The sequence below is a fragment of the Mytilus trossulus genome, chromosome 2, assembly GCF_036588685.1.
Source record: "Mytilus trossulus isolate FHL-02 chromosome 2, PNRI_Mtr1.1.1.hap1, whole genome shotgun sequence".
Classification (NCBI taxonomy): Eukaryota; Metazoa; Mollusca; class Bivalvia; order Mytilida; family Mytilidae; genus Mytilus; species Mytilus trossulus.
Window position 1 is genome coordinate 102,809,773 of NC_086374.1, and position 26,081 is coordinate 102,835,853.

The 26,081-nt window shown below is 31.0% G+C and overlaps 1 protein-coding gene across 1 annotated transcript in view; it reads right to left on the reverse strand.

Moving 5' to 3' along the window:
- Positions 1–11,865: 11,865 nt before the first annotated feature.
- The window catches only part of LOC134706180 (general transcriptional corepressor trfA-like), a 34,675-nt gene continuing 20,459 nt past the window's right edge, over positions 11,866–26,081 (reverse strand). Inside the window, exons 7-17 of the mRNA XM_063564888.1 lie at positions 25,969–26,036; positions 23,472–23,673; positions 22,737–22,807; positions 20,643–22,387; positions 19,948–19,970; positions 18,936–19,001; positions 17,996–18,124; positions 16,718–16,800; positions 15,897–16,024; positions 15,192–15,315; positions 11,866–13,384 (exon numbers count right to left, since the gene is read on the reverse strand). Of these exons, the coding sequence (XP_063420958.1) occupies positions 13,257–13,384; positions 15,192–15,315; positions 15,897–16,024; positions 16,718–16,800; positions 17,996–18,124; positions 18,936–19,001; positions 19,948–19,970; positions 20,643–22,387; positions 22,737–22,807; positions 23,472–23,673; positions 25,969–26,036 (2,767 nt within the window). The 3' untranslated portion in view covers positions 11,866–13,256. The remainder of the gene's footprint in view (positions 13,385–15,191; positions 15,316–15,896; positions 16,025–16,717; positions 16,801–17,995; positions 18,125–18,935; positions 19,002–19,947; positions 19,971–20,642; positions 22,388–22,736; positions 22,808–23,471; positions 23,674–25,968; positions 26,037–26,081) is intronic.

The following is a 26,081-nucleotide window of genomic DNA, read 5'->3' on the forward strand; positions in this document are numbered from 1 at the left end:
AGAAGGGAAGAACCAGCGTGATTATTCTGATTATGAGTTCTTGTATTTATACTAAACTTATTGTTTTAAGCATTTCTGAAGATATGAAATTTTATCGAAAATGTCTCATGTTATTTATCACCGTCTTATAATTTGATTCAAAATTTTGTAAGGAGGTGTTATGTAACAATCTACAAATATGAAAATAACATAAAAAGATTATTTTTCACCATCGGATCAGGAAAGTTTTGATAGCATTTTAACATTTGGTACATTTGGTACCGTTAATTTTATTACTACCACTGGGTCGATGCCTCTGCTGGTGGACTATTAGTCCCCGAGGGTATCACCAGCCCAGTAGCCAGAACTTCGGTACTGGCATGAAAATACGGATTTATTGTGTTATTAAAATTTACTGTTACAAAATATTAGAAATTATTATAAATTAAGGAATGTATCTCCCTCATGCAAAGCTCTGATTCTTTTCACGGATTTGGCTAAACTTTTTGGACCTTTTGGATTATAGCTCTTCATCTTTTATATAAGCTTTGGATTTCAAATATTTTGGCCACGAGCATCACTGAAGAGACATGTATTGTCGAAATGCGCATCTGGTGCAAGAAAATTGGTACCGTTAATTTTATTAACAAAAAATCATTCTTTGAACGTCCTTAACAAAGAATCTTCCTGTCTAAAATTACAGACTATTAAAAGTTTTCTTCTCCAAATATAAAATGAAATTACATATTTCATGATGTTTTATTTTTTGTTAAAGCATTTCTGAAGATTTGAAATTTGATCGAAAACGTAACATGTTATTTATCACCGCCTTATTTGATACAGTGTTTTTGTAAGGAGGTGTTATATAATATTCTAAGAATATGAAAATAACACAAAAAGATTATTTTTCACCATTGGACCAGGAAAGTTTTTGTAGCATTTTAACAAAAAAAAGGCATCATTCGAACGTCCTTAACAAAGAATCTTCCTGTCGAAGATATTACTGACTTTTAAAAGTTTTCTTTCCTAATTATAAAATGAACTTAACCATTTCATGATGTTTAGGTTTTGTATTTGTACCTTAACATATACAATGATAAATAAATTATGTTTTTGTAAATCTCCTAAAGGTCATTGGATATATAAAAAAAAGTTCTGTGTGCTTTAGAAATTAAGTCTATATGACAATTGTGTGGTGCTACGTAAATATTTTCTTCGAAATGATGTTATTGCGCCATAGCTAAAAAGGGGAAAAGACAAACAGACAAACACAAGTATTCATGCATATTCATCTCATTAATTATGCATCGGGTTTACTTTCCGGACGTTGCCGACACAGCGAGTGAGAATAACCATGATATAAATAGATATAAACATGATTGTAATTTTTGTTTTCTTACTTATTTGAAATAAATACACTATATTTAACTACATATTTGACGCCATTTATCAAATAATGTAAATAAATAATATAATAAAAAGCGGCGTATTATTCCAACCCAAGATTCTCCAACAATGGCGATATAATACACCTATTATTACATTTGTATCACTTAAAATCGTTTGAATCAAATTGTTAGTTGCTGCTTCTGCGCTATGCATGTGACATTAATGCATCAGTAAAACACAGACCTTTCTACTCTGAGTTAGATTAATATGTCATGTACACCACGTGAATCCCATTTCAAAAACTTGAAAGATAAGACTCACTGCATCGGTTCAGTACAACGCAGGTTAAATAGCTATTACTAGTACTAATTCTATAAAACCGAATATTCGAGACGAAAGCAAGTATGTATAAGAACAAAAACAGTTTAAGATCGATATGATCAAAAAGATTGATACAAATAGCTAAATCCATCAAAGGTAAACTTTGCCTCAGGGAGTTGAAACCTTAGTTTTATCATTTCAAAATTTTTAAACGGCCATTTTGAAAAATAAAATTGAGAATGGAAATGGGGAATGGGGTCAAAGAGACAACAACCCCACCGTAGAAAAAAACAACAGCAGAAGGTCACCAACAGGTCTTCAATGCTTTGTATAAATCAAGCTAGGACCCATGTACTGACTACTGAGATGATGATACCCCAAAAGGGACAGATAGTCCACCAACAGAGGTATTTACACAATGCTTTGTATAAATCAAGCCAGGACCGATGTACTGACTACTGAGATGATGATACCCCAAAGGGACTTATAGTCCACCAACAGAGGTATCTACACAATGCTGTAAAAAAATCAAGTTCAAGCGTCCGAAGCGTTTATTATATTTTTTTTCCCTTACATTATTATTCGTTTATTTATACTTAAGATCCTGCAAGAGATAGCATACATTAAAATAGATATCCCTTACTGAAATGATTGCAGCAGATCAGCAGCAAGTTTGCAGAAACAAAAATGTTTCCAGTAAGATTGCAGGAAACACTAGAATATAAGGGATGTTCGCAGATAGATTGCAGTAATCTTTGACATTTTTATATGTTTGCAAGAGCATTGCAAGAAACTACATAAAACGACTGAGCATGCCTATTGGTAACTTCCTGTAAGATAAAGATTTGAAATTTGAAAATTATGGTGATGTTTGTGTCATGATGTATATTGGTGTTCAGGAAATAACAGAAAATTAGCTTCCAAAGACATTATTTGTAAGTACAAATTCATCATAGAATTTACAATTATGAAAGTCATTCCCTCCACAGATTTTTGCATGAATGTTTAAAATACATTTTCAAAAATGTACAACCATACAATATACAGTACTCCCTTATAGGCTTAGATTATCGCTAACTAAATATTTTGTTGTAATTCTAGTTGAATTTTGTAACAATCTTAATCTAACTATAAATTTCAAATAAACTAGTTCGCAGCAGACTTGCAGGAAATGTTTACAGGAGGCTGATTTTTGTCGAGCCTGCAACTTTTGTTGCAGAAAGCTTGACATAGGGATAGTGATCCGGCGGTTGCGGTGGCGGCGACGGCAGCGGCGGTGTTATTTAACTTTTTAAAAGCTTTATATTTCAGAAGGTGGAAGACATGGATGCTTCATACTTTGTATATAGATGCCTCATGTTACGAAGTGTCCGTCAGTCACATGTCAAATGTCCTTGACCTCATTTTCATGGTTCAATTACCAAAAAAAAGTTCAGATTTCTTGTAATGTTGAGTTCTCTCTTATTATAAGTAATATGATAATAATGCTTGGTGTGTGCGTACCTTGCAAGGTCATTGTGCCCGTCAGACAATTTTCACTTGACCTTGACCTCATTTCATGAATCAGTGAACAAGGTTAAGTTTTGGTGGTCAACTCCATATCTCAGATACTATAAGCAATAGGGCTAGTATATTCGGTGTATGGAAGGACTGTAAGGTGTACATGTCCAACTGGCAGGTGTCATCTGACCTTGACCTCATTTTCATGGTTCAGTGGTTATAGTTAAGTTTTTGTGTTTTTGTCTGTTTTTCTCATATTTTATACAATAGATCTACTATATGTGTTGTATAGAATGATTGTAAGGTGTACATGTCTAGCGGACAGATGTCATCTGACCTTGACCTCATTTTTATGGTTGAGTGGTCAAAGTTAAGTTTTTGGTTTTTGTTCTTTTTATCTAATACTATATTTGTTGTATGGAAGCATTGTTAGCTGTACATGTCTGCCTGGCATGGTTCATCTGACCTTGACCTCATTTCTATGGTTCAATGTTCTTTGTTTAGTTATCTTGGTTAATGTTAAGTTTATGTGACAGTTTTTAATAAAGCTTTATACTTAGGACTATCAACATAATATCAATGATAAGTAAAGAAGGCGAGACATTTCAGTGTGTGAACTCTTGATTCAGTAAGGGATATGCTTAAAATATAAAAAAGTAAAAGTATTTCGTCCCTCTTTTATAACCTGCAGTAAATAATAAAAGATATTCAATACAGAATATTCATATTACTGTAGACGAGATTGAATGCAACTGCAAAAAAGTTTAACCTAAGTTGATAGCTTATATGAAAATAATATGTAAAGTTTACGTAACTAAGACACCAACACTACCAAAACCAACTTATCTCAGGGTTAACCCACATAAATGTATAGTCAAATTCTTAATCTTTTTTCAAGAAAAATAGACAATACTAAATTGCATCTGTAATCTAAGCTTTGGTGGCTAAAATTACAATACTTGTATCAACAAACAAGGTAATTGACTTTGCAAAGATATACGATCCTTTAACTAGGTTAGAATTTTTCTATTTTTAACGTTTTAGTCATTTTCGAATTGTAAACATACAAAATGTTGACAAAAAACACACGAGAAATATCAATACAAGAAAAACACACGAGAAATATCAATACAAGAAAAGCACACGAGAAATATCAATACAAGAAAAACACACGAGAAAAATCAATACAAGAAAAACACTTAATGTAACAAAACGGTACGCTAAATAAAAAAAACACTAGTATACTAGTAAACAAAACAAGAATAAGAAACAATATTCCAATGTTTATCCAGATGGCTTTGCCCTAATATTATACCAATTGCTTACAAGGTTTTACCCAATTGTAGTTTTTATTCATCTCTACAAACAGATCAACTGTGTATTTTACACAACTTCGATTGTGTCTCTTTGATATGTTTTCCACCGAATATTTTTAATTTCACTCATCTTAAAATATGGTATGCGATTGTTTTATTTCCATTTCAAACACTGATATTGAATAAATGGTCTTCACGCTAACAACATTTTACTGGAACAATAATCTAAACTGTGTTACCAGTTGATCAGTTTGTAGATGGGATACATACGGAAATTGGGAAAAACTGTTTAAGTAACATTTATAGTAAGAGGTGAAGGGTTTCTGGATAAAGTCATTAATTATACATAAAACATGTAACAAATATAACAATGTAATACAGGAGAGAACAACAGTTACAAATCACACCAACCACTAAGATGGCCAACACCCTCCAACAATTATTCCTCATTTAAAAAATAAAATAAATTTGAATGGCAATACCACTGAAATTTTGTTGCGTAATGTTATTGTACTTCGATAATGAGCTAATCAAATACTTATATTGTCTATCATACATTTTGTGCTGAACACAAGTTTTTTTTAGAAAATTATGAAACTACTTAGTAATATAATCGCGTGTACAGACAGAAGCGACTAAATTGAACAACCAATAGCGTAGTTCTGTTTATTATTTAACTGTTACGCGCAAGGACATGCATCAAAAGATAGATCAGGAGAAACTCACCAGACAAAATGCGGATTATTACAATGGATGATCAGTCTTTTTTCCACCTACATTGATCATTGTTTTATTCTTAGTGTTTAACGCCATCTCATTGATGAAGGTAACCAGAATAACCCGGACTACGATACCTAATTATACAATATAGATTTTTTCAGTACTATTGAAACAAAAATTGGCAATATGACATAGCTTCTGTGTTTACTTTTACTTTTTTATATTTTAAGCATACCCCTTACTGAATCAAGAGTGCACACACTGAAATGTCTCGCCTTCTTTACTAATCCTAGATATTATGTTGATAGACCAAATATAAAGCTTCATTACAACTGTCACATAAACTCAACATTAACCAAGAAAACATAACATTGATCCATGAACCACGAAAATGAGGTCAAGATCAGATGAACCATGCCAGGCTGACATGAACAGCTAACAATTCTTCAATACAACAAATATAGTTGACTTATTGCTTATAAATTCAGATAAACAGACCACAATACAAGAACTTAACACTGAGCAATAAGCCATGAAAATGAGGTCAAGGTCAAATAAAACCTGCGTAACAGACATATAGATCATAAAATATTTTCATACATCAAATATAGTTGACCTAATGCATAACGTATTAGAAAAATAGACCAAAACTCGAAAACTTTGACCACTGAACCATGAAAATGAGGTCAAGGTCAGATGAAACCTGTCAGCTAAACATGTACACCTTACAATAATTCAATACACCAAATAAAGAAGATCTACTGCATATAGTATAAGAAAAACAGACAAGAACACAAAATCTTAACTATAACCACTGAACCATGAAAATGATGTCAAGGTCAGATGACACCTGTCTGCTAGACATGGACACCTTACAATCATTACATACACCAAATATAGTAGACCTATTGCATATAGTATAAGAAAAACAGACCAAAACACAAAAACTTAACTATAACCACTGAACCATGAAAATGAGGTCAAGGTCAGATGACACCTGCCAGTTGGACATGTACACCTTACAGTCCTTCCATACACCGAATATACTAGACCTATTGCTTATATTATCTGAGATATGGACTTGACGAATAAAACTTAACCTTGTTCACTGATCCATGAATTGAAGAGGAGGTCAAGTGAAAACTGTCTGACGGGCATGAGGACCTTGCAAGGTACTCACATACCAAATATAGTTATCCAATTACTTATATAAAGAGAGAATTTAACAGTACAAAAAATCTTAACTTTTTTTCAAGTAGTCATTGAACCATGAAAATGAGGTCAATGACATTTGACATGTGACTGACGGAAAGTTCGTAACATGGGGCATCTATATACAAAGTATGAAGCATCCAGATCTTCTACTTTCTAAAATATAAAGCTTTTAAGAAGTTAGCTAATGCCGCCGCCGCCGGATCACTAACAAAAGTTGCAGGCTCGACAACAAAGGAGGAAAGTTTTTTCATTCAAAAGGTGGGGGGAAAACAGAAATTCAAACTGTTTGTTTAAACGTTTTTCATATGGATTGTGAATTGAAATGTAAATTCATATTTCCAAGTATCAATTCATCGATTGGAACTGTCTATTCAAATATGGGAATAGCAAAATCCATCATTATTCAATTTACATTGAGGGAATAAATACCATTGCTTCGTATATGTGTCAAATGTGCAGAAATCTGCAATTGGGTTGGGGCATTTTGCGGTTCATGTTTCACTATAATTACTTCCCATATTTTTATTGTGTACAGCATAATAATAATGTTCAGATTCTGATGCATTTTTATTTTTTAGCATTTGAAAATTAATCATATCAAAGTATATGAAAAAGGGGGTGACCTTAAGCTTATATATTTATGACACAATTCGGACACTATGCATGTCTTGCCCACTGATTAAAATTGTGGTCCTTACACATGTTACAGATAATATTTCTTAATTCATCTACCTGGAACTTGATTTTATTTTAAGTACTCAAACAACAACTACTCAGCTAATGACAACCCGCTGACTACATCTACTAGAAGTCATATCGATCTGGTCCAAATTGATAAAAATAGTGCTTGAATTATTTCCTACGCTCAAACCACATTGGCATTACTGAATTGACTTTCATAAATCTGAAAAATATGTCAAGAAAAAAATTCTAGTGATTTTTTTTATATAGAAAATGGACATGGATAACTTCTTGAATCATGGAAACTTAAACTTGATCTGTAACTCATCATGGTTAACTCACATACCAAAAATCAGCCCAATAGCTAAAGTTGTATATAAACACTGTATAATGGTTTGTTGCGGAAGGACGGAATTTCGGACAAGGGTGAAACTATATGGCACCGACAACTTCATCTTGTACTAATGTTGGTATATTCTGCCAGAAAATAATCACAGAGCCAAGATTAACAGCAACCTGCTAGCTGACACCCGAAGTCCAAATGATGTTCCTGACAACATTACTGGAAATGGATTTTGAAAAGATAGTTACCAATTTCCATGCTGACATTTAAACTTGCTTTGTGTTATATTCTATTCACTCAAATATCATCTTCTTTAATCTATCCTGAAATGTATATCAAAATAAATCTTCTATTTGTCATTAAAACTTAATATAGAAAAGCATTTTATATCAAAGAAAAATAGAAATTAGATGTGAACGAATTGATTAAAATTGGCCTAATAGTTTCAAATAAAAAGATCTCTATTTGATGATTTAACAGATAATTCATGGTAGCCAATATTTATATTGTTTACCACAGTTATGCACTTTAAGGCCTTGACAATCATTAGACTTCAAGATTTTGTAAGAGCTAAGTAGTATGTACAAAATGGAATGATGGACGGTAGCATGACTAAATCTCTTTCTGCCAAATCCGTAACAATTACTGGTTTTCTGACCGTGTAGCACTTATCAATTTATAATTTCCATTTATCATTTTTTTTTTTTTGGGGGGGGGGGGGATTTTTTATCAAAGTTTTTAAATTTTAGATCTCCAATTTTTTTAATTTTTTTTTAAATATTTTAAATGTTATCAAGTGATTAAAATTTAGATATCATAACCAAATAACCATAGAAATAAAAAATAAAAATGCAAACCAAATACCATTTAGTTATCATAAGTGGTTCACATTACATTAATCTAAACACAAATTTAATTCACCATGTGAACTATACGAGAAATTCAGCGTCAAAAGACCATGACTAATGGGACAGGGTCAAATAATCTCTATTAAAATGAGATGTTACTGCTAATAAAAATGTATACCGATTATTATCATACCACTAGTGGTTCCCCATAAACTGACCTAATCACAAACTAATAAATTGTTTCCTGTTCCAGCCTCCACTTGACCCTGGAAACTGATGCTCAAAAGTCTTGCTTTTTGGCTCTGTCTAGACCAGACAAAAATGTGTTCTAATCTTTGAATGTGTCACAGTAATCAACAACAAGAGGCTGTCACAACGACAGCAAACCAGATTTATTAACATTTATTTGTGTCCTGGCAATATCACAAGAGAACCATTAATGATGAATGGTGAAAGTGAAAATCGTCAATATCAAATTTGACCTCCATTTTGTAGTCAGTATCAACATATTAAAATTTGAAAAGCATAGATTGAATGGTTCATGAGTAAATGCAACAATGTGAATGGAAACGCCATTTTATGATCTTTCAAGAACCATAACTCCTGAACGGTAAAAGTCAAAATCGTCATTATTGAACTTGACCTCTATTTTGTCATCAGTAACAACATATAAAAATTTCAAAAGCTTTGGTTGAACGGTTCAGGAGAAAATGCATGGACATGACTAGAAACACCATTTTTCAATCTTTCAAGAACCATAACTCCTGAACGGTAAAAGTCAAAATCGTCATTATTGAACTTGAGCTCCATTTTGTCATCAGTAACAATATATTAAAATTTGGGAAGCTTTGGTAGAACAGTTCATGCCTAAATGCACAGACACGATTGGAAACTCCATTTTTCAATCTTTTTAGAACCATAACTCCTGAACGGTAAAAGTCAAAATCGTCATTATAGAACTTGACCTCCATTTTGTCATGGGTAACAACATATTAAAATTTGGGAAGCTTTGGTCGAACTGTTCATGTGTAAATGCACGGACACGACTGGAAACTCCATTTTTCCATCTTTCAAGAACCTTAACTCCTGAACGTAAAAGTCAAAATCGCCATTATTATGCTTGACCTTCATTTAGTTGCCAGTAACAACATATTAACATTTTAAAAGCTTTGGTTGAAGGGTTCATGAGTTAATGCACGGACAACATTTGATTGCAGCCCGCCCACCCGTCCGACAGCCCGCCGTACATCCCCAAGTCAATAACCGACATTTTTGTCACAAAAATTCGGTTAAAAATAAAACATGATGGAGAGATAATAAACTGGGCAATACTTATAAATAAACTCATCATAGATACCAGGACTAAATTTAGTATAAACCAGACGCACGTTTCGTCTAAAAAAAACTCATTAGTGACGCTCAAATCCAAAAGAGTTAAAAAGGCCAAATAAAGTACGAAGTTGAAGAGCATTGAGGACCAAAATTCCTAAACGTTTTGCCAAATACAGCTAAGGTAATCTATGCCTGAGGTAGAAAAGCCTTAGTATTTTAACAAACAGCCATGGCGCATGATACGCCCGATGTCTTGCCTAGAAGTTTTATGCAATAATCATAAATAGTTTCTGAGAAAGTTTTAAGCAATAACCATATATTGTTTTTGAGACACGGCGGGACATGTGAAACCCCAAACCCTGTTTTTTTTTTAACAAAAATTAAATATCACTAAAACAAAAATTTGAATCAAAACCAAAAAGTATACAGATCTTTAGATTCATATAACAAAGAAGTGTGTAAAGTTTTAAGCAATAATCATAAATTAATTTTGAGATACTGCGCGACATGTAAAAAAAAACCTCCCCCTTTTTTACAAAATACTCAATAACTCAAAAATGAAATTTTGAATCATCACCAAAAAGTAAACAGATCTTCAGATTAATATAACAAAGACATGTATAAAATTTTAAGCAATAATCATAAATCGTTTTTGAGATATGGTGTGACATGTAAAAAAAAACTCCCCCTTTTTTACAAAATACTCAATAACTCAAAAATAAAATTATGAATCATCACCAAAAAGTATACAGATATTAAGATTAATATAACAAAGAAGTGTTTAAAGTTTTAAGCCATAATCAAGAATCACTTTTGAGATAAGGTGTGACATGTGAAAAAAAGCACACCCCTGTTTTAGTTACAAAGTAACTCAAAAAGTTTTAATCTTACTTTCACCAAAAAGTATACAGGTCATTTGACCATCATAAAAAACAACTATGTTAAGTTTCATGCAATTTAGATAAGTCGTTCTCAAGTTACGGTGTGACATGTTTACGCCGGACAGACGGACGGACACCGGACATTTGTATACCATAATACGTCCCATCAAAATTTTGACGGGCGTATAAAAATTCCATATCTTGTAAACAGTTAATTTATAAATGTAACCATCTCAATGAAAATTCATGTCAGCACAAAATTTACCATTTGGGTTTGAGTGTTTCTGGTGAAAGTAAAGGAGAAAAGTGTGTTCTAACACATGAATTTGGAATAAATTAGTGTTTTTTCATTGATGTGCTACTATATATGGTCAGATTAAAACTAAAACTAAAATTTTACTACATTTATTCCAAGGCAAAGTACATCTTTAATACTGACAACATATATGCATAGACAACAGAGAAAATAGTATGTAGCTTTTTTCACAAAATTATTTCTGATATAATGCATTATTTTCACTGCTCGTTTCTATATATAGAACATGTATGTAATTCTTTCCACTGGACATTATGCGAAAAATTATGATCTATTAAAATGCTGGTAAAACTTTTAAATTGAAAATCAAAACAGGAATCTGATGAACAGTAGTTGTCGTTTGTTTATGTAATATATACTTGTTTCTCGTTTCAAGTTTTGTTTATATAAATTAGACCGTTGGTTTTCCCATTTGAATGGTTTTACACTAGTAATTTTGGGGCCCTTTATAGCTTGTTGTTCGGTGTGAGCCAAGGCTCCATGTTGAAGGCCGTACTTTAACCTATAATGGAATACTTTTTAAATATTTGGATGGATAGTTGTCTCATTGGCACTCACACCACATCTTCCTATATCTAAGAACTAACCTTTAAAATATCATTATTTGATGATTTATTATTGAAATGCTATAATTCAATATTCAATAATTAAATATAAGGCTGTAATTTTACATATAATGATTTGTTTTTACAAATTGCTACTTGCATAGAGAGTTGTCTCATTTGGCACTCATAGCACATTTTCTTATATCTTTATTTAGTAAAAATTAAAAATTAAAAAATTCATTCACTCACTAGCCATCCACTCTTCCTCTGGTAATGTAAACACATCATTCAAAAAAAATTAAGATCCTGGCACTAAGAGGTTTACTGATTTAAAAATGAAAATGTGTTCCAATATTGGTTTGTTAATCTAAAAATCTTACAAAACTTATCAGATCTATAGCAAAAGACTAATGCACCTACAATCAAACAAACAAACAAACAAACTGAAAAGTTGTAAACAATCAAATAAACAAATACTTGGTTAGAACAAGAATGGACAATCATTATAAGTACATTCATTCTTGTATCATAAATATATATAACTATGTATAAACATAACCTTTTTAAATAAAAATAAAATTGTCTTAAAAAATAAACAAAATAATTTAGATGCATATAAATATAATATAAATATAATAATCACAGATTAAGTATTTAATTCATTTAAAACAGTGAAGACACAAAAACGTTTCACCTGTTTAATGAATATGTACAAATATATATATCAAGAAAATAAAGAAATGGGTCGAGACAAAAACTAAGCATTTTCAAGATAATAAAACTAAATAAAACATATTCATGATCATATTCTTTCTCTTTTAATAAATGCTGTATAAATACAGCCCCCCCCCCCCCCCCCAAAAAAAAATCAATAAATATAAACTGATACCATCTGCAGATGGCTAAATACTGGATCAGATTTAACACATTCAACATCCTATAAAATGAAATAATCTTTCTTAAAGATTTTCATCAAGGCACAAATAAACAGTATATCACAAATAATATATATAACTCAATATCAAATACAGCCAACTATTTAAAAATAATTGTAGACACATGTTTGGCAGTAACTTTTGGAAAGCATTATCAAAAATTTACTGATATAAATATATAGACCTATTGATGAAGAATCAGTTATTTTTTTCAATATTTGCCATTGGATAGTGCTGGAAGTCTTAAACCAATAACTTAATGTCAAGAAATGTCCTGACTCCAAAGTCATGTCTGGAATTTAAAAATTATCCCAATTTATGAAAGTTTACACCTTAAAAAAACTCAAATTTAAACATCAAGAAGTATTTTTCTACTTTATATGTAATCTGTTACAATCTAATACTTTATGATAAAAAAAATTAGAACTAATCTGAATTATAATTAATTTTACAATTAAAATAGTTATTAAATGCATAGATTTTGATAAGCAACATAGAACTTATATTATTTTATTGATGTTAATGCTGATTAATCATAAACATGTTAAATTAATAATTTATTGTAAATAAACAGTCATACAACATATTCTTAAATCAATCTTATAAAGTTACATTAACTGGGATATAAAATTACTCATGAAAGGCCAAAAAACAACAGGTTTTGGATTCAATTGTCTCCCCTTATGCCATTAAGTTTTAGTAGACAATCCCCCCCCTTAAGATCACAATTTCCATCCAAAGTTGGAAGATAGGGACTCCTTGTAAACTAAATGATTTACATTTCTATAGTAAATTTGTTCAACATTTGCTGTACATTTTACATAGAACTTGTCCAATTATAAGAATCATTCTCTCTTACACATCTGCCAGCAGTATATGGTTATATTAACTCTGTAACCAATTAAAAGTAATGTTACTTCTGTCCACTGTGACTTCTATACACACATAACTTGTTCTTTCATTGGCTGACAGTAATTGACCATGTGATCTCTGTAGTCAGGAGTAACCAAATCAGAACTTTTGATGCACTGCTGTAATGCATAGTCACAGTTGATTGTTTCATCTGAAAAGAGAAAAATATTTGAATTTTCTGAGTCATTCCAAATAAATATACTTCAATGAAAATGTCTTATAAATTGGCTTAAAATTTTCTATGTTTTTCATGTTGACAGGTATTTCAGAGCTTATTAATTTCTAAGATTTCAGTCTAAAACCAATACTTATTAAATCTTAAATATACCAACTTAAAATTCAGAGACATAGTTACGGATGACTTTAATTTTGGGCTCCTTGACATTTGCAAAAAACAATCCCTTTAAGACTGTGTCATCAAAAATTATGCTATTAATAATAACATTATTTTTATATGCCCGGGACATATTATGGTATACAAATGTCCAGTGTCCATCTGTCTGTCCTGGTAAAAATGTTGCACCGTAATTTGAGAACAACTTATCTAAATTTCATGAAACTTAATATAGTTGTTTCTATTGATGGTCAAATGATCTGTATACTTTTTGGTGAAAATGAGATTAAAACTTTTCGAGTTACCGCACTTTGTAACTAAAACAGGGGTGTTTTTTTTCACGTGTCGCACCGTATCTCAAAAATGATTCTTGATTATGACTTAAAACTTTAAACACTTTTTAGTTATACAATTCTTAATATCTGTATACTTTTTGGTGATAATTCAAAATTTCATTTTTGAGTTATTGAGTATTTTGAAAAAGGGGAAGGGTTTTTTACATGTCGCGCCATATTTCAAAAGCAATTTATGATTATTGGTTAAAACTTTACACAAGTCTTTGATATATTAATCTTAAGATCTGTATATTTTTTGGTGATGATTCAAATTTTTTTTTTGAGTTATTGAGTATTTTGTAAAATAGGGGGAGGGGTACATGTAGCACCCTATCTTAAAAACAATTTATGATAATGGCTTTAAACTTTACACAATATTGTTATATTAATCTAAAGATCTGTATTCTTTTTGGTGATTCAAAATTTGTCTTTTGAGTTATTGAATATTTTGTAAAACAGGGTAGGATTTTTTACATGTTGCACCATATCTCAAAAATAAATTTATGATTATTGCTTAAAATTTACACACTTCTTTGTTATATTGATCTAAAGATTTGTATACTTTTTGGTTTTGATTCAAAATTCTTTTTAGGGACGACATCAAAAGATCGATGTAGGATAAAAAAACTTCATTCAAATAGTTTGGGGGTTGGGGGGGGGGGGGGGGGGGTCAACATTGCTGCAAGTTTTGTTAATCTAAAATCGATTTTACATATATCCCTATTGGTCAATCAATTTTTCCAAAATTAAGTTAAGAGGGGGGTTGTGAGGGTCAGTGAAAAAACTATGTGAATTAAGTTTTTTATCCTTCATTGAACTTTTGATGTCATCCCTTAAGTGATATTTAGTTTTTTGTAAAAAAAAAACAGGGTGAGGGGTTTCACATGTCTTGCCGTGTATCAAAAACAATGTATGCTTAAAACTATCTCAAAAACTATTTATGATTATTGCAGAAAACTTCCACACAAGACGTCAGGCGTATCATGCGCTCATGGCGCAGCTGTTTATTGGTAATTCATTCAATGGCAAACAAACTCGAAATTAGTGTATCAATGTTATCTGACTCTTTAACATATAAAGACCATTCAAATATATTTATATATATATATAAATTTTTGACTTATGTATTATGACTTTTGAACCTTTTGGATATTGGATAGTCCAAAACTCTAAATCTTATATTAAAAATTAATATTCTTCAATCAAAAATAAAAATTGACCTCTATTAAAAAGATTCTATATATCACTGCATTGAAAGTGAACCACATAATATCTTGTTGATATATTACCTTTGTTTATCCATTTATCCTGAGCTATATACATAACGGCAGGTACACAATATTGTGCTACTCCATACTGGTCAGGGTTGGTGGAGTTAGACATCCACACTGGTAACATCAAATGTGTATAATGCTGTAACAGAAACACTCACTCTTAACTCAATAACTTCAGACTATAGTAACATCATACATATAATGCTGTATGATGGAACACAAAGAGTAAATGTCCTGTAAAATTTACACGATTGCATCTTTTATAAATTTAAAAAAAGCATCAAATAAAATTCAGAATAACTTTGAGATCATTGTTATTTGAAAGCATCTTGTATGTTTTAGATGATACATTTTTCTGCAGTTTGTTTAATCTAGGAAACCATCTACCAACCAAAAAGGTCCTCTTTGACTAGTGGAAGGACAAAAAACAGCTACTGATATAGTAAACTTTGCCTATGGGAGAATTAGGAACCATCTCCTTACATGGTAAATTTCCCAACAAGATTTAAATAGATATATGTGGTTAGGTTTATTTCTCGAGATATGACCTATTTTTGAATTCAGTGGAAATATAAAATTTGTAAGTTGTGTGTTATAGAGTGTAAATATGTAAGAAAATTATACAGTAATAGGACTCAATATATTGAATAATTAAAAATCTTTTGTACATGTACATCTGTCACACATCATTTCTTTGCATGCGTTTACAAAGTTTCTTACCTCTGGATATCCAGTGTGATTGTCTAATAATTGTAATTCTTCTGCCGTTATCTGATAAATGACACCTTCAACTGAACAAAATGGGTTTAACTCAATATTGGCAAAACCTCCTGCTTCAACATCTAAACCTGAAATATAATTAATCCAATTAAACAAATACTTCAAACTTTAATGCATAATCTAGAATATCCCATCAATCAAGGGGAATTACTCGTGATAATATATTTAAACCTGATCTATCACAAAATAACAAGGGTGATAATGCAACATGATCACAGTTTTTCATTTGAAGTTCAGTCGTGCAAGACAGGTGCCTCGTTCAATGTGTTCTGCTTATTTAAATCTATGTGCATGGTGATTTTCAAAGGGTTATTTTGCATGCTAGGTATGTTTTAAATAACTTCTTTGGGTCTTCTATTTATTTATTTTATGCAAATTTGTTTTAACTAATGCAGAAAATTATGCATTTAATATAGTCATAACTCTATACATGTATGATTGTCTCATATATAGATAGTAAACTGCAACAAATATCAAAACTTTTAATTATCAATTTTCTGTTTTGTTTTAAATTCTAACCATCTCTGTGTTGCTCAACATTTTTCATTCCTTTTTTTTTCTTTTTATCCTCTTTCTCTCAAATCCTCTGTTGTATGGCTCAGTGTCCCATCTAATTTTAATTACAACAAAACCATTTACTGACAGACTATCAAAGTCATAATTGTAAAGCATTTCAAATTTACCTCTGACCCTTATTTTTAATAACATATATACAAATATATAAAAATATAATCATGATATATATTTAACTGATGACAAACCTTTTTTGTTAAACACAAGCTGGAAACCATACAAAAGCCCCCAATACCTGCAATTTACTTCTCTTTTTAAATAAGCAGATACCCTGAAATAACAGAAAATGAACACATAATTTTACATTTTTGTCTAACAGTTGTCCTTTGGGGTTTTTGTCAAAGGGTTGCTGTCGGTTTGATAATTCAGCTCATTCATTTTTATTTAAGGCGAAATATCAGGTTATTTAACAGTTTGCACCACATTTTTTATGTTATTTCGAATAAACAGAAAAATATTACAGTCATTTCTTACAACTTAATTCTAAATTACATTTTAAACCATAGAAAACTATGAAAAAATGTTGATGACATCACAGTCACATGACTCAATTATGTCTATGGGCTCATAATAAAAATAACGGCAGCCAATTAGAAGACGTGTTACATCCAAAATTAAACTATTCATCAGTAGAGAAGTAAAACATCATGGAAAAGCAAACAAGCTTTTTAAACATTAACATGTTGTGCACGGTGGAATACAATTAAGGTGCATACTGACACTCTACAAATTACCAAATGACAATGGAACAAACCATTTAAGCATCGATGATTTTAAAATGTTAATTGTATGAAGTGATCTTGGATCACTATGCAGTCATTCATTACTTAAGGACACAACTGGTGAAATTAGCTGCTGTTTAGTCTGTTGTTTAGAATGATGTTCTGTGGATGAACATATTAAACCTGAAGTGTTTTCTTGTTTATGTATTATGGTTGTTGAGATGCTAATATTATTTAAACAGAATGTCTAACATAAAAAAGAAGATGTGGTATGATTGCCAATGAGACAACTATCCACAAAAGACCAAAATGACACAAACATTAACAATTATAGGTCACCGTATGGCCTTCAACAATGAGCAAAGCCCATACCGCCTAGTCAGCTATAAAAGCTAAGTTATTTTTCTTCAGAAAATGTCTGTTCCAAGTCAGGAATATGGCAGTTGTTTTCCACTTGTTCTGTTGATTGATAGAGTTCGATTTGTCAATTTTATGGACTTCTACCATTAAATTTTCTTTGGAGCTTAGTATTTTTGATATTCTATTTTAGTACTGGACCAATACTTTGTGTCTGATTATAAGATTTCCAGTTAAAAAAAATAAAAGTATACAGGAAAATATGTAGGCTAATCCAGACATATCTTTACTCCTAAGCTGGTTATTCTTTATTCTAACCCTTACATTTGTACATACCACAGCATTTTGTTTGGAGTTGGCACTGCAGATGATTTAAGTGAGACTTACCTTGATGGGTTCATGTCAGGTCCATAAGCAAAGTAATATAAATATCCTGTAGGGGCTCTAGCATTCAAAGTGAAACATAGAGGAGCAAATGGTGCAACTGGTTCCTTCTTTACTGGTTTCTTCACTTGCCTATAATTTTAAATTAAAAATTTGTAACATCCATCTATTCTACAACTGTATGAACAGTCAAATTGTATTTACCATATTTTCATTCCTGTTATATATATTGGTAGTCGCTAACTGTAAATGGCCTTGATTGAGTCATTGAGAACATTTTCCATAGAAAGTAAAGTTTTATTTAAACTTTATTAAAAAATGGGTTTGCAGACATTTTTGTTGTCTGCTTCAAATTAAAAGTTGATGGTTTTTTTATCCAAAATATCTTATTTGGAACAGTTGTAAGAGATGCAGTATTAAGAGAACAACCCTGCGTTATCTTTTAATCTATAAATCTTATTTTTACTGGACTCAAAACAGGATAGAAATGCTGGACAGATTCTCACATTCAGCCTGTTTTAAGCATTGTACAAATGACTTTTATATCTCCAGGCATTGTATGATTATTCTATAAATCAATATATAATATTGGGTAAACATCATTGTATAAAGCTTAAAAACTGGGAAATTATGATGTTTACTGAGCCTTTCAATGGTTTTGTGCTGATATACAACTAAAGTTAGTCATCTGTTATTGATCTAATATATTATTTTGTTTACACCAGCTTAAAATGGCAGGAAATGGAGATATTTGTATTGTTTCATAAAAGTTACACATTTTTATATTGTTTGCTAACAAATGCACATAGTGTATTCTGTGTCCTAGAGTTATATCCCTTTGTACAAAGTCGTACCTGAAATGGAGTTATACAAAATATAAGCAGAAAACACTATTGAAATCTTATTATAACTAATGAACAAGCTTTTTATTAAAGCTACTTACTTTGGCTTAGAAATCTCTGCAGCTGTAGCAACTACTTGGAAACTAGATTTAGTAGAATCACTGAAAGTAATAATAATGATTTAAAACATTACTTTTTAAAAATATATGTAGCATCCTCAGACTCAATATTAGCAAGCAGTATGCCAGTATACTGGATGATTTGAAATTGTTATAGAAATTTTCTATTCAGTATAAATAAATAAGCATCATTTAGAATTTGTTTTCTTCCAACAAAGCACATTAAGTTCACTCCTTTATACAATTCGTTTACAAAAAGTATATATAAGAATATAGAATACAGTAAGAAAGAAAGAACTACTTGTAAGCTTTTAAAAACAGAAGACTGAACCTTGACCTTTGATTTCTTTTGTTCTATTCTTATCTAGAGTTGTTGTCTCATTTTGGTATACCGGTACACCACTTTATTTATTCAAATATGATATAGTTTTCTGACAAAAATATCTGTATGCCCTTCAGATTGTTGATTTTTAAGTTTAAAAACATTAATCACAGTGGTAAAAGTTTCTATGACATCACAAAGCATTTAATTTTTCTTTTGTAATTAATGAACAGTGGTCAAAACATTTGGCAATTGTATATGTTTTGATTCATCTACTTAAGACTACTTGCTAAAAACTGTGATAAAAATGAAATATGATTGGACGCTTTGCAAAGATTTTGTCATAACAACAATTCCTCCCCTTTTATCTCCAATGTGAGATACAGCAATTGGCTAGTCAATTGGTTTGCTCTTACATGAGCAAAACAATGGGTGCTACATGTGTAAAAGTATCTGCTACCTTTCCTGTGCACTTGAATCAGAGCACCTCTGGTTTTTGATTGGTTTTGTGTTCTAGTCTTTAGTTTTCTGTGTTGTGTTTGTCTTTCGATTGTTTTCTTAGTTTTTTCCCTTACATTGTCAGTTTGTGTTGACTTTTGAGTTTGATTGTTCCTTTGGTATCATTTGCCTCTTTTCTAGACAACACCAGCATTATTTAGTTACTAATCTTACCTTGTAATATTTGTGTTGATTGTCTGCAAAATACAAAAAATACATGAACACATACTCAATATCAAACATAATCTTTATTTATAATACAAAATTTCAATTACAGTTTGAGGACACAGATTATTAATCTTAACAAAACTAATTGAAAATTGAAACTTAATTTGTTTATTGTAAATAATGATTTCAAAGGCACTTCCCATTTTTCTTTGCAAAACAATTTGACAGAAATCAACAATGTGTTTATAATAATAAAAATTGACATAAAGGACCAAATTCAACAATCTTCAAATAAATTTCCGGTATTTCTTGTTTGTTTTAGGTATTTTCTCAAAATGGTATACTGTGAATTCATTATTCTTTGTTGGGTATGAATATTCAATGATTTTGTAGTTATAGATAGATAGCTCACTTTTAAAAATGATCAGCAAAGTATAAATTATTTATAGGATTGTAAACAAACTGAAGTTATAAATGAAAAATAAAAATTCTTACCATGAAAATTTATACTAACAAAAATAAATCCAAATATAAAAATGAAGATGTGGTATGATTGCCAATGAGACAACTATCCACAAAGAACAAAATGACACAAACATTAAGTTTGTAACTTCTTCTTTTATAAAGATCATAAAAAAACAAATTTACTTCTTAGAAAAAAAGGTAAATAAATAAATAATTATTTGTATAAGTAAACAAACCTGATCAGGGGGCAGTTGATCACAAACCATAGCCAGTAATGGTTTCTCCTCTTCACTTCTATCAGTCACACAAACATCTGAATCAGTTGCAGCAGACGTCAAATAATAATTAGGAATTTTGTCGTCTGCTTCAAATCCTATACTACATCCACTGTCAGTTGCCATAGAAATAACAGATGGTGATCTGAATAATACTTTTGGTTTCGGAATATCTGTATCGGAAGTAGGCTTCTCAAAGTGGAAACTATTTCTTCTTTCCCTTTTTTTAGGTGAAGATTTTCTACTGGAGGCAGAAGAAGGTCTAGAAAATGAATGACTCCTTTTAACCTTAGTCGTAACACGACCTGGTGTCATTAATGAGTCACTTATACAACCACAGTTTTCACTGACTGTCATACATTTCTTTCTATACATATCTAACAAGTCAGTATATGATTGTCCATTGTCCTTTGGTGTCTCAGACATATAATCCTCGTCTGTCTTACTATTAAGTTCTAAATGCAGGATATTTTCTTGAGTTTGTCTTTGGAGTTCACTATCAACGTCTGTCAATGTGGACTCAGAATTAAGGTTAATAAATGTAGCTTCATCTGATGTCTCCTCTCGTCTCATCTGAATACTTTCTTGAATGGCCAACAGTTCCTGATCTAAATCGTCAAATGTTAGTGTCTTGTCATCTTTAAGAGAGATCTCTATCTGATCTCCAACTTTATTCTCAGTGAATATTGATTGGTGTGGAGGATGTTCTCCTTCAAAATAAACTTTTGATTTCCTAGATTCTGTTGATTCAGACTTTTTATTGGTTACCATAGAGATGCCTGACTGGGAAGATTCAGAAGACCTTCGTTTGTGGTTTTTTCCTCGATTAGCTGAAGAAGGCCTCACCAGCTTGTTAAATTTATTTCTAGAACCATCTGAACTACTACGAAGTGATGACACCCCAGGACTTGGTGATCTTGCTGGGGAAGGACTACGACGAGGACTCTCTGCACCTAAAGTATAATAAACACTCCCATCATGCAACACAGACTGAATCTGTAATGTATTTGGTGCTTTGTATCTTTGTCTATTCCTGCATGCATGTACTGAGCTCTGCTTCCCATTCACATTTTTATCACTGGGTTCAGTGGACTGGGAACTAAATTGCCCAGCATTCTGGGATGAAGTGATATTTTGAGATTTACTTTCAGCATATCTGTTGTCATTCTGGTCTTTAATATTATCGTCATCATCATTATCATCATCTTTCTTCATTGTAACCTCATCATCAGGTTTACAACTTTCTTTAGATTTTTTCTTGTCTTTTTCAATTTGTTCTCCTTTGTCTACAATTTTTATCTCCCCTTTAACTATTTTGTTTTCTTCCGATTTTGATTTTTCAGTTTTATCAACAATTTTTATATCAACTTTCATAGCTATTTCCATTTGTGTATTCTCAGTAGAAACTGTGTTTGTTGTGTTTTCTCTCAAGCCTTCAGCAATTTTAGTATTTTGGAATTGTTTCATGTCTTTGCTTTTTTCACCATCTTCTTTAGAGCCCTCAGCAAATCTGACCAATTTTCCTGCAGTATTTGGTCTACTTTGGTTCTCGGTCCTCTCACTGGTCTCTCCAGCAGTGCATTCCTGGTTTTGTTGAAGTTCAAGTTGGTTTTTGATTCTACTATTGATATCATTATCAAAAGGTGTATTTTCTTTTCCTTTCCCGTTTATTTCTGTAACAAACATTCTTGGTGTGGGGGTTGGACCTGAAATGGACATAAAATTGAACATTTGAGAAAAATGTTTTTATTGATCTCCTTAAAAATCTGACACAATAATTTCAAATCCATGTTTTAATCTCAGTGGTTGTTGTTTGTTGGTCTGTAATTTCATGGCTGTTAAAAGAGGACTATGAGGTATGGGTTTTGCTTATTTTTGAAGGCCTTACAGTGAACTATAGTTGTTTATTTCAGTGTCATTTGGTCTCTTGTGGAGAGATGTCTCATTGGCAATCATACCACATCTTTTTTATATTTACCATATGACTAAATCATTTCAATATATTTTTTTAAACCTATTTCTGAGAAATAAGAAATAAGTTAATGTTATACATACCAGAAAGCCCACTGTTTGTAGTCATTCGTGAACCAGTTGGACCTATTGGTAATGAGTCACTTTGGTAAACACTACAATCAGAAAAGATGATTTAAGTTACCATAAGTTTTTTCTTTTATAAAAGTAAAATGTACAACAAAATTAATTCTAAAACAGATATGCCTTCAATATAATGACATTAATGACATTTTTATTGTTTACCATTCTCAACTACAACAATTTTCTTATTCAAATTTATGGTAATATTTCATATAGATACCAATTTCCATGAGAATTTCCAAACCACAAATTTAAATGTTCTAACAAGTATAATAATTTTCTATAGGCTTGTATGTAGCCTATGGCAAAACCATGAAATCAAACATCCCCAAAAATACAATTTTCAACTATAATTGAGAGAGAGAAAAAACAAGGAAAGATGAATTAACAGTTAACATGGTACCTAACACTACAGAAAAATAACTCAGTAAAATCAGCTTAATTTTTTAATCAAGCTGTATTGTGAAGGAAATATTAAGCTTCTCAAAAATGAAAATTGTGTTTGTCAAACTGCTATCTAATGAAATTTTTCATTCAAAGAAAGAGTGTGCTTAAAGTTTGTTCATTTTTTTTAAATTTTGTCAAAGGTCAAATCAAATATTTTGTCAAAATTTTATGAAAATTAAACGAGCCAAATTGATTTTTGTTATGTTGTTTGGTTCCACCTTAATAGTATATTTCTATACACAGTCTTACTCTGGTGTTTCTAGTTCAGTTGATTCCTCCTTTATAATATGGTCTCTGTTTTCATCCACACTGGAAGCACGAGATGTACGATGAATAGATTCCTCGGTACGGGGCCTATCATACAGGTATTCATGGACATTGGGTATACGTTCTAAGATCTCCCTCCTTCTGGCCAAAGTTTTGTTAGCTGGAGGCAGTGCTGTCCTGTTTTCTAAAAGTAGACAAAAATACAGATAAATAAGATTTCTTACTAATCATATACTCATATGTTGACCTCAAAGTGATCTTTTTATTCCTCTCTGGCTAGTGTTGCTGATTTTCCATTCATGAATTTAAAGTAGTTTATATTAATAACTAAATGATACCTGTTTTTAAAAATCAATAAAATCTTAATATTTAAATCATGATTATGAGCCAAAACAAAAATTTGTTTTTTTAATATAATGGCATTTTACTGTTAGTTACAAAATGTAACACAGCATCACAATTTTAAGTTATATACATATAGCTATGAAAATTTTATAGTTATCAGAGCAAACTGATTGGTTTGCCTTAATAAATTATGACAAAATATATGTATTTGGTTGGTGTTGGGATCATAACTTTGTACAAGTTGAAAACATTTAGGAAAGTGCATTTTTAATTCATCAGTGCTGTGAGTTTAAAGGGAATTTCCAACTTTTTATAATTCCTTCTAGGAAAATCAAGTGTCAAGTGAAAAGGGTGTGCATCACAGGTAATCATTATAATATATATTTACATATTATTTGTGTAGTTGATTTATAAACCATAAGTGTAGATACAAAACATTTATGCCCATCAAATGATGTAAAATGTGGATAAGGTTTATATAAGCCTAATAAGGATAAAACCAAAACAATTTTCAGTATAATTTATTGTAAAATCAAAAATGAAAAAAATAAGTCATAATCATTCAAGATATACTTCAAATATGAAGTTGCACATCTTTCATGTAAAGCATACAATAGAAGTTATTGTACATTGTGGAAATTATGTATTTGGTGTCACAAGTGGAACATGTTCTGTTTTCCCCTAATCCTGGTGCCACCAGTATTTAATGAGGTTGGTGTTGCATATGGAGCACGTTCTGTTTACCCTAGACCTGGTGCCACCAGTATTTAATGAGGTTGGTGTCGCATATGGAGCACATTCTGTTTACCCTAGACCTGGTGCCACCAGTACTTAATGAGGTTTGTGTTGCTCAGTTTTTAGTTTTCTATGTTGTGTTTTTTTGGTTTTTTTTTAGGTCTTTTGATAGTTTTATTTCGTTTTATTTTGCCTTGGCAATGTCATTTTGTTTTTTACTTTTAGTCCATATAAAAAACAATTCAAAGTAAAAAAAAAAAAGAATTGTCAAATAGGAAGTGTCTGCATCAACCATATAAAGATTAGATAGGACAAATAGAGTTAGAGTAATACATAATGATGGACATACTGGTCAATGATTAAGGGACACAATGGTGTGTCATTACATGTCTGTCAACTCAGGCATATAGTTGTTTATGTCTGTGTCATTTTGGTATCTTGTGGACAGTTGTCTCATTGGTAATCATACCACAAATTCGTTTTTTATATATAAAGAAAGTAAATCAAAATTATCATTATATTTCATGTATTTACAAAAATTTATAAAGATCAAGATTATAAGCAGTGCATCATGTCAAATATATGAAGATCAAGTTCAAGTTTATTTAAGATTTCTTCCTCCTGACTTCCTATAAAATACATAGTCAAAAGGCTGTGAATTGTGGGATCAGCTGTGCTAGTTTTTACCAGGAGTAGGTTTAACCTAAAGAAAAGTTTTTAATTTTTTCATATGCCATTTGTACATGTTGTAAGCATTTCAGTTAAAAAACAATTTCAATCATGTGTATAATTTATAATGGCTTAACATTGTTAAAATTTTTTGGAGGAAAAAAAAACATTGTTCAAATCAAGAGTCAAAACCATACAATTTTAGCTGGTATTTTTTTCAAGAATATATATGGCTGTTTTAGGTCTCTTTTGGTAACATAGCTCCTTAAGTTTTTAAGTATATATAATAATTATTGTTTTTTTATTATTGAGATATTAGCATTCCTGATTATGGAAATTCCTGAAAAGTGCATGACTTGATAAAATACTTACTAGGTTTAAAATCTGAAATAACACGTAAGGATGAGAATTAAGCAACCCAAAATCTTAAAGTAGTACATGTAATTATCTTTATTCTAGAGTGGTCAATCTCAGAAGTTTTGTAATTATTCAAATTCATAAAAAAAAAAAGTTTCATTCAGGCATATGTTCAGGATTCGATATAAGTTGAGAGACTCCTGATAATATAAGAAGTAAATAGCAGACCATTTATACATGATATATATATATATATTTTAAATAAAAAAATTGTCTGTAAACTACATTTTTTAACTTTTTTATGAGGGAGCACCCCCTCTGAATGTGTGCCTGCCTTTCACAGACCTGTACCATAATTGTACTTTCTACTTACCAGAAACAATACCTCTACATTTCTCTATTGATGGGCCTTTAACATTCACAGGCTTCAAGGGCTTTAATCTACAAAATTATACAGAGAACGTCAATAAAAAAGAGACATTGAAC